Genomic DNA, 10,125 nt, shown 5'->3' with positions numbered 1-10,125 from the left:
GTGTGCAGATGCATGTGTGTGTTGTCCCCGTACATGTGTGCAGATGCATGTGTGCCCGTGTTGTCCCCGTACATGTGTGCAGATGCATGTGTGTGAGTTGTCGTCCCCGTACATGTACATGTGTGCAGATGCATGTATGTGTGTGTTGTCCCCGTACATGTGTGCAGATGCATGTGTGTACACGTGTGTGCGTGCACATCTGTGGTATTCTTCCAGGTCCCAGAGCTGATAAAATAAGTGTCTGATAGAAATGCTCCCATGCCCTACCATTGGCACACAACTCATGCTTGCAGCTTTTAAGCTTTTTGCTTTGTTTTCAATTTCTACATTGATTTTTTATCCCCCTATTTATTATTTTATATTTTTTTCTTTCCAGCTGGTCTAAGTTCTTGCAGAGCTCCCCTTTTCTTTTTTTTGGGAACAGACGACGCCCCACACAGCCCACGCCTGGCTCAGGGCAGGGTCTTCGTCCACTTCCACTTTCTCTCTTTTCTGTAAAAACTCTGAATCTACCCTGAAAGCAATGCTGTCGTCCCTTCTTACCTCTTGGACTCTCGGGAATGACATCATGTCCCCTCAGCAGGGGCCTTGCTTACTGTCTACAGCCTTTTATCTACTTCTTAGTGGCCTCGTCACCCAGACGCTTGATAAAAAGGCACTGAAGTTGTTCTGGCTGGAGGAGTTACCATGTCCCCTCCAAAAACCGCTGTGTTCCTCTCCGTCCAGCCCCGTCTTGGGCTCGCCTGTGGCCCTGACTGTGGCCACTGCCCGCCCGTGCTCCCTGACCGTCCTCCCCACTCTGAGGGTGTGGGCTGGCTTCATGCCAGGGAGCTCCTTCAATTTCCTGTCCATGAGAGGTGCAGCCTCCTCCCTTGCCACTCAGGAAGGGCGCACAGTATTTGGCGGAAGCCCACAGGGGCTGCCCCTCGGGGCCCTTGGCTGTCTTGGAGCAGGTTATGCTTGTGGCTTTTCTCTGCAGTGACAGGCTGGATGTCTCAGGCTCGGTGTCCTCCTTCCTCTCATCTCCACGCGGTTCTTCATTCACGCCAGGTCATCTGCGTCCCTTCCTTTTTCTCACACTCTGGGAGCAGAGGCTGGCTCGTCCCTCCGGGGAGCAGCAGAGCCTCCTCCGGGGAGCCCCCTCGTCACACACACTCTGGGAGCAGAGGCTGGCGCGTCCCTCCAGGGAGCAGCAGAGCCTCCTCCGGGCGGACCCTCGTCACACTCTCAGGAGGTGCTTCCAGGCTTCAGCAATCCCCAGCCCACGTGGTCTTTCCCTCAGGGAGTCACAGTGGCCGAAGCTAACCTGTCATGTTCACACCTGATTGCTACCTTGACTTCACGCCCTTTCACAGAACCTTATTCTATGTCCCTAGTTCTCTCCTGCTCTTGCCTCTAGATTGCCAACCCAGTGACCGTCCCTTTGCCTCAGGTCCACTTTCGCTTTATTGAATGACGTTTCTATGCCCTCGTGCTCCAAGTAGAAATGCAGTGCGCCTTCTACAGCCTGTGTTTTATATGTTGGGAATGCTATTTGCACTAAGAGATACTCACAGATTTTAATGTCCACATCATGAGTCCCTGTTCCTTGAAGTTAATGTGTAGGAAACACTTGACTGTCAGCCTGAAATGGCAAAACGTCTGCCAGCTTAATTTGGTTTTACTTGTCTAAAGCAGTTCCCCTGTCAGCGATACGTTGAACAGAGTTAGGAGAATGAGTTTGTGCTGTAGATGCCAAGTGGCCTTCAGGTTATTGATGTGAGCTTCCGTCTGGTTGCAGGCCTCCCTGTACCTGGGCAGATTGGTGCACCTGGCTTCCCTGGTGAAAGAGGAGAAAAAGGTGAACGAGGATTTCCGGGCGTATCTCTGCCAGGACCAAGTGGAAGAGACGGGCCCCCGGGTCCTCCTGGCCTCCCCGGGCCCCCTGGGCAGCCTGGCTACACAAGTGAGTTCCCTCAGGGATGGTTTAATGTGGTGTCCAAGCAGATGCCAGGGTGCCTGGCAGAGCCAGGCTGGGGGCTGTGACATTCCCAACACCCAGAGTGTAATAGAAAGGCGTGGATTCTTCTAATCATTCACATTCCTCTAAGGGAATCTTCACAGAATTAACCGTGCTACAAAAAGCAATAGTTAAAATAAAAAGTAAAGTTGGTTTAAAGGAATACATAATATGTTAACCAGCTCTGAGACTCTAAAATGAAAAAGCATCTAAAGTTTCCCGAAGTCACATATGGTCCACGCTTTCTCCTACCCAAATTCATACAGATCATATTCCCAATGTTAAAGCAAACCTGGCATTGAAAGTTAAAAAGCAAGCCTGTTGAGTTATGTAGTTTTTATTGAAAACAGAACACATTATTCTTCATACAAATGAATAGTAGGACACACACACACACACACACATGCACACACACACACAAACAAGGAAGACAGGATTACATGGGTAAAGATTGTATTAGTAAAATCCAGAAAAGCTAGATTTTACTCCAGAAAAGCTGAACATGTAACATGGAACTCTTGATTCAATTAAGATGGCCCTGTGGTCCCAATACAACATCAATGCAAACTCTAAGAAAATCTCCCAGAATTTAAGCCAACCTGTCCAATGGGAGTGTGTTCGGATACCCAGACCCAGCCGTTGGAACCTGCTGGGTCAAAACCAGCGTATGCTCTGTGGGGCCCCTGAAACACAAGTCCTCTGTGGGGTTGAGTAAGAAAGGATTCTCAGGCTTCCAGTCCCAGCAAGACTTATTTGCTAGAATTTAAGCACATCTTTCTGAAAGGGAGTTCTCATGGATCAGGCCGTATTGGGGCTGGGCCAGGACTAGACGGAGCCGTGGATTCCAGCCTGGCAGCTTCACTGGGAATGTGATCTGCATGAATTTGAGTAGGAGAAAGAACAGGTCATATGTGACTTTGGGGAGCTTTTCTCCTCTTCTTTTGTGATTTTGTGAAACATGGGAAAACGTTGTGAGCCTGTCCAAGGGGCCTTGGGTTCTAGATTCATGCAGCAGGGAAGGGCGTGTCTGGGAGGCAGCAGGCAGGGACCTAACAGTGGTGATAAGACTCAACAGACCCTGCCGTCTTGGAGCAAGCATTCCACGGGGCAGACAGCGGTAATCCAAGACAAGGGAATTCTCTGGAATGCAGGAGATGATAAGAAGTCCAGGGATAAGCATAGGCAGGAGAGTCAACAGCAAGTTCTGGAGTGGGGTGGGCCGGGGCGGGAGGATGTGGTTTTAAGCAGAGTCATTTACAAGCACTGGAAGGGTTGAGGGAGCCATTAGTGGGGAAATCTGGAAACAGGACTTTCTTTTGGATATTTGCAATTTTGCAAATGCCGAAATGCAAACACATGTCCTGCAAAAATATGAACTTATCCTCTTGTTCATGGAATGGGATGTGTTAGCCGAATACATTGTAATATTTACTATTCCACATTTTCCAGGTGGCCTTTTGAGTCCATGTAAGTTAAGTAATTCCCAATCACAGAGTATTAAGTCATGATTTAGAAATGAGATTTTTATTAAGATGTATAATGTATGTAAAGAGGCTACATCTTAAAGCCATTGCGACCTTGGGACTCATCATAGAGCATGAACCATGCAGTGCTGCGATTTCGGCATCTAAGTTCCCTACAGCCTCCTCGTCTCGGTGGGTACAGCCAGCTCCGAACCGTCTGTGGCTGCAGGCACCCTCCGTGAGAAGGCGTTGTAAAACATGAACTCTAGACTCGCATTTTAGAACTCCTCAGAAATAATCGCCCCATTAAATGATTTTAAATGGACTTCGGTGAGGATGTACCATTTTTTTGTTTGTTTGGGTTTTCTTTATTTTTTATTTTTATTTTTAATTTTGCCAGGGATGTGAAGAGATTCTGGTTGAGCTGAAGCAGGCAGGAGTTATGTTCTGAAGGCATGTGATCATTACATGTCTCTCAGTATTCATGGGCATACATTTCCAGAGGCAGGAAATTAACATACCCTCGGCTCACAGGGCTAAGAGATGTGGGTTCTTTCAGTAATTTAGGGGCTGCTGTTTGAAGCATGAACATGGAGTCCACTTTGTCTAAGACAGATAGTGTCAGTTGCACCAAGGTCAAAGGGTCGACGAGGAGCCAGGCAGGACCAGAGACACGAGGAGCAGGTCCCTAGCAGTGGCTGTGGGGGACCAATGGTGACCCCACTCAGGCTTTCTCACCTCCTGTGCTTCCTGGGGAGAAACTCAGGCAAAGACACATAGCACATAAGGAACAAGCAAAGCAAGAGCGCTTCTCCTCAGTTCCTACAGAGCTGGAGCTAGCTGGTTCTGCTGAGCTCTAAACCAAGTCACCAGACAAGGTTGGACCCTTCTTAGGCGTTCTGGTTCTGGCTGACGTGGGCAAGCTGGAAAGCTGACCTTGGTTAATGCATCCAAGCCTGAGGGCCCCACACCCCCATTCCACACCCTGGGGACTCCAGGTGTCCAGGTGACAGCTGGACAGAGACTGCCCATGACTCTGTCATTAGGGGAAGACCCTGTAAAGGGGAGGGGAGGGCCTTTGGTGCCGGTGGCTGAATGTTAGGATTAGGTCTGGACAGAGATGCTAGGTGCCAAGTTGTTCACTGTGTCTTGTTCTTCAAAGATCTTGGGAAAGGAAATATAAACGTCATCTCAATGTGTATCCAAATCATGTAACAATACTGATGTTTTTTCACTAGGACCTAGGACAGATGGTGTGTGCATTACTGCAATTTATTTTTATGTCTCTTTACATAAACGATACTCAGAAATGAATGTGAACAATTCGAGGCATTTCCTCATGGGCAGTCTGCAGCTCTAAAACGATGATTAGTTTTGTTGTAGATTGGGTTGGCGGGTGGGGGAAGGAATAAAATTGTTCTAGTCTCAGCTTTGACTTAACAGATGCATAACCCTGGGCAAATCACTTAACTTTCTTGAGCCTCCGTGTCTTCATCTGTAAAATACGGGTGCTGGTAGACACTCTGCATGATGAAATGGGATAGTATGCAGGACAGTGGTAATGCACCCACACATACTTTAGAATTTGTGAAGTCGAAATGTTAGCAGGGATTGCTTCGGGTGGTGAGTGGACAATGTGTGTGGTGTGTGCGGATTATGTTTTGCAAGTGGTTGATATCCTAAGATTATTTTGAAATAAACTAAAGCTGAGTTTTTAACACCTATCAAATAGCCTAAAATATTTCGGTTTTAGAATAGAGGTTGCTGGCTGGGCGCGGTGGCTCATGCCTGTAATCCCAGCACTTTGGGAAGCCGAGGTGGGTGGATCACAAGGTCAAGAGATCGAGACCATCCAGGCCAATACGGTGAAACCCCGTCTCTACTAAAAAATACAAAAAAAAATTAGCTGGGCGTGGTGGCATGTGCCTGTAGTTCCAGCTACTTTGGAGGCTGAGGCAGGAGAATTGCTTGAATCTGGGAGGTGGAGGTTGCAGTGAGCCGAAATTGTGCCGCTGCACGCCAGCCTGGCACCTGGTGACAGAGTGAGATTCTGTATCAAAAAAAAATAGAGGTTACACTAGGAGAGGGTAAAAACACCTCGCTATGATCCTATAACTGAAAACTCAATTTCAGATGGAATTGTGGAATGTCAGCCCGGACCTCCAGGTGACCAGGGTCCTCCTGGAATTCCAGGGCAGCCAGGATTGACAGGTGAAATTGGAGAGAAAGGTAAGAGATTTTGATTTTTTTTTTTTAAATGGTGATTGTGCCTGTGCATAGGATTTTTTCCCACATACTTGCTGGCTTTGGAGTCAGGTGATGGTGGGCATAGGTATATTCTTCTTTTGTTTGGAACCCCCCTTCAAAATCCATTTTGTAGAATAAGCATCTTCCTGGAACTTAGTCAACGATCTGGGAGAGAAAGATGCAGACAGCCCTGAAGGTCCGAGTTTTGCCCTTTCTCCTTTCCAAGGACCATGAAGTCAGTCTTGCTATGGTGGGCGTGGTCATCAGATAAAATTCAGACACTTTGTTACCACCATCTTTCCATCAATATTTGAGAAGAGAGTTCTGTTATCAAAGAATGCACGTCCCTCCTTCAAGCCAGGTCGAAACTCTGCACATGGAATGCTCACCAATTCTTCCAGTGGTGTTCGCGTATCAGTGCGAGCAAATGTGCCGTTGAGGCTTTAACCAGCTTCACTCTGGGCTCTCAGTTCCATCTGTAATCCTTCCAAGCGTTTGCCTTACCACCCGCACAGGACACGTATTTATCTCTTCAGCCATCCTGGACACACAGGTGGATTATCACTGCATCGACAGTCCTGTCTTAGAGGGGAATAAGCAGTGGATATTCCGATGTCTATATGCCTGTTGGTAATCTGGGAGTAGGACACATAGGAGGCAGTCCCCCACAGCAACCCCTCTGTGTACCATTTCTGCCTGTGGATTGTAAACACACTTTAGTCTTCAAATGTGTAAAACAGAAATGATGCATGGAAACGTTTCAGCCAGCATCTTAGAATTCTGAGAGCCACATACACGGCAGGACCTGAAATGGAAGCAATCTCGGCTGTCATCACACGGTGCCACCGATCAGAGTCAGTGCTTTGGTTTTTAATGAGTCTCTCCACTCTAGTTGCCAGGCGCTCAGTACTTTGTGAGATGGACTGTTCCATTTTGAGACAGATCCAACGTCCAGAGGTTCTTCACACTGCCATCTTAGCGATCCATCCCCCAGATCCCAGGAGAAGCACCTCTCTTCTTGAGTCTTCTCATTCCTCTTTCGGCTCCATCATCTGCTCGGAATGCACCTCATCCCCCCACCCTCCTGGAGCTTTGCGAACAGAGACACCCACGAATGCCCGGGGCTCAGAACTTAGCTGGGTTCTCAGCTGTGTCGCATCCCGCCCCTTCCGTGGATGGGCTCCTGTCCTGCCTCCTAAAAGAGCCCACAATGAAACTGTGCACCTGCTCCCACACTTCAGGGGCATGGCCCACCTGTGCCGGCCCTGTCTTACTTCTGCCTGTTGGGTGTCTTGGGGCGGAGTGGGCAATAGCAGTGCCCACAGGGGGCTGCCAGCCAGGGCGGGGATGGGAGGAACATGGCCACGCCACCTCGAGGTCTCTGGCATAGCTTCTCTATGAGCACTTTTTGCTCTATATTATGCCTGATTTGTGCCTAGAAATAAGACATGTTAATATTTAAGATACGGCAATAGCTAAGACTCTGGAAGGACTTTGAGCTTGGTTTGAAAGTCAAGACTTGAGATGTTAGAATTTCCGAAGAAGAGTAGCTCCTCCCCTTTTCCAGGGCCGCAGTCTCTCTCCTCTGCTCTCCTGGGTGTCAGGTCACACATGTGTTCTTGCTTTTGTGGCTTCTTCTTCCCAAGTCTGCCAACCAGGGAAGTCCATGAACTGGACAACGCACTCAACCAAAGAGAAAGGGGATGGGAGGTTTTAAAATTCGAGACACAATTACAAACGTCAAGTCTTTTCGGGCTGATAGGCACTGTTGAATTTCTGGACCACTTTTTAGTGAGGCAGCCCCTGTCCTTTCACTGGGAGAAGAACTGGGATCATTAAACAGTACATCTGTGGTCACATGTGACGCGTGCTAGGGACAGCGCGCCCGTTCATTGACGCAGAGAGGAACACGCATCTGACCGCAGTTTCCACCCGTGAGCAGAGAGCCTGGAGGAGCCGTTCAGTCACTGAGCAGACATAAGTTTGAACGTAATATGTTAGTGACAGCCGTGATTTTAATTCTCTCAGTGCACTCCAGAGACTTCTGGTCACATGTTACATGTAAGAACCTTTGTGTTTTCTAGGTCAAAAAGGAGAGAGTTGCCTCATTTGTGATACAACAGGTTATCGGGGGCCTCCTGGGCCACAGGGACCCCCAGGAGAAATAGGTAAGACCCAAATGTGGAAAGGACCAGCTCAGAAATTGCTTTTGTGTTGGCACCTTTGCTGTGAAACTAATTAAACTCTATAAAAGGCCCGGTTTTCTGCAGCCAATCCTAGAGCATAATAACAAGCATGTTGAGCCCCATTTCCAGGATTTTCCCATGTTGTTGGGAATGATCAAGATAGCCTACGCGTTTGGCATGTAAAGATTTCCCCATAAAAGACAGCAGCATAACAGCTCCCCGCATGCCACAGCTTCCGCTATCTCACAAGCAGTTAACGGAATTTACATTTTTCCTTTGAGTGGTCCCTGGGGATGTGGGCAGGAGGCGGGGGTGGGTGCTGGAAGCATTCCCACTTCCGGGTGTACGTGTGCGCTAGGTCACATTTTCCCTTTCCGAGTCCATCTTGGGCATTTTAGTTATTGCTCTCTTGGGGCTGTCCCAGCAATCATCCGCTTCCTATACAGATGTTTATGCTTTTGAGTCTGAAGAAAAGGTGATTATTATTATTTAAGTGCTGGGGTACAGTGCAGATCGTGCAGGATTGTTACATAGGTGTACACATGCCCTGGTGGTTCAGAAAGCTTTTGACAGGTGTCTCATGAATGCTGTGTTGCTGTCTTTTTCCCTGTCTCTCATGAAAGGTTTCCCAGGGCAGCCAGGGGCCAAGGGCGACAGAGGTTTGCCTGGCAGAGACGGTCTTGCGGGAGTGCCTGTAAGTAAACCTGTCTGAGTTCACACACGTATCACAAGTGGCCACCAAGCACATCCACAGAGTTGTGTAGTTTTGCGTTTGCAAGCGTGGCCTCTGGTAAGTGTCTCTGTGTCGAGCCCTCTGGAGTGACTCCAGGTGCCCCTTGTCTCAGGTGAATGAGTAAGACTGTTACCTGCAGAGCCCAAATCACAGCTGCCTTTCTTCTCACCGGGTCAAAACGTCTTTGGCTGCTGCCTACCTGTGTTCAGGCGTGGCTGAATGGGGCTGTGTCCTTCCCGCGGGGTCTCTGGCATTTCCTGAAACAAATGGTGCCATGGGAGCCACTCCTAAGCGGTGTAGTGCAGAGCTGAAGTGCTGTCTTTCTGTGTTACCGCTGCTGGTATCATCACATCGGATCATCTAAAACCTTGTTAGGAGGTTCAGTGTCAGTAGTTTCTATGGAAAGATCAAGGAAAGCAGATCCGTTTCCCTCTGAGGATTTTAGATACGTTTTTATGTTTTTATTCCTCTTCCTTCAGTTGAAAATTGCTGTTACAACATCTATTGTGTAGTTGCTTTTTCAAATCCATAAATGAAATATCTGGATCACATTGACATAAGACCTTTCAATGGAACAAAATACCAGCGTCTTAGCTTTTCTAGTTTGTTTTAATCATCTTGAATATTGAAGGACATTATTTCCCTGCATATGATCAGTTCCGTTTCTGAAGCTTTTAAATCTCAGGCCATTGTTCCTCTCGTGTTTTCTTTGTTCTTCTGAGCTCTGCAAGCATGGACTAGTTTCTACAATTCCTTTCATTTCTTTTTTTCTTTTTGTAAGAAATTGAAAGTCAAATTTCGGAATTATTCATTTCTGATGTAGCTCTTCAAATTTTTTGAATTTTTAAAGATATTGCTGAAAGCTTCTATAAAAGAAAACCAGGGCAAAAGCGAGTTGAAATAGGAATGACCCAGCTGGAATTCAGCAATCGTTTTCTGCTTTTGAAGTTAGATCCTGGGCTTCTGCTCTCCAGAACTTCCCCGGTGCCTGGGGAGCTGAGTTAGAAGTTGCAATTGTTTAAAATATTTCTAAATAAATTTAGAAGTTCAAATAACTGGGTAGCCCTGACTGTAGCAGGGATCAAAGACAGAAGAACTTTGAAGGAAGCAGAAAAGGACGGTTTTAACCTGTATCCACCGCTTCATCTCCTGGGCTTTCCTGGTGAACTTCCTGCCTCAGTTCCGGCTGAGACACAGTCCAGACAAATCTAATAAAGATGGAAAAAGAGGAAGGAGGTGAGAAAATCGGAATATTGAGGAGAGATCATGGTAAAGAAGAAAATAAAACGTACAACCCCAGTTCTACTCCTATGCCTTCATCAGGACCTCCTTTCTTTCCGTAGATGGAAAAAGTCTCTAAAAATAGATTTACCGGTAAATAGCTCAATTGAGAAGTTAGTAATTTTCATTTTATTGGGAGCTGTATTTGAAGCTCCATCATTTAATGGCTCAGAAATGTGGTTCTCTTATTTTGAATTTGGCTAGAGGCTAAAATAG

The 10,125-nt window shown here is 47.3% G+C and overlaps 1 protein-coding gene across 1 annotated transcript in view; it reads left to right on the top strand.

Annotated features, from left to right (window-relative positions):
- Window positions 1-10,125, top strand: part of COL4A1 (collagen type IV alpha 1 chain) — a 149,647-nt gene that overhangs the window by 100,625 nt on the left and 38,897 nt on the right. Inside the window, exons 20-25 of the mRNA XM_017501855.2 lie at window positions 457-468; window positions 1,191-1,208; window positions 1,781-1,945; window positions 5,596-5,691; window positions 7,794-7,877; window positions 8,519-8,589. Of these exons, the coding sequence (XP_017357344.1) occupies window positions 457-468; window positions 1,191-1,208; window positions 1,781-1,945; window positions 5,596-5,691; window positions 7,794-7,877; window positions 8,519-8,589 (446 nt within the window). The remainder of the gene's footprint in view (window positions 1-456; window positions 469-1,190; window positions 1,209-1,780; window positions 1,946-5,595; window positions 5,692-7,793; window positions 7,878-8,518; window positions 8,590-10,125) is intronic.

The sequence above is a fragment of the Cebus imitator genome, unplaced genomic scaffold, assembly GCF_001604975.1.
Source record: "Cebus imitator isolate Cc_AM_T3 unplaced genomic scaffold, Cebus_imitator-1.0 Scaffold14, whole genome shotgun sequence".
NCBI classification, from domain to species: Eukaryota; Metazoa; Chordata; class Mammalia; order Primates; family Cebidae; genus Cebus; species Cebus imitator.
This window is presented reverse-complemented; position numbering and strand designations above follow the sequence as displayed.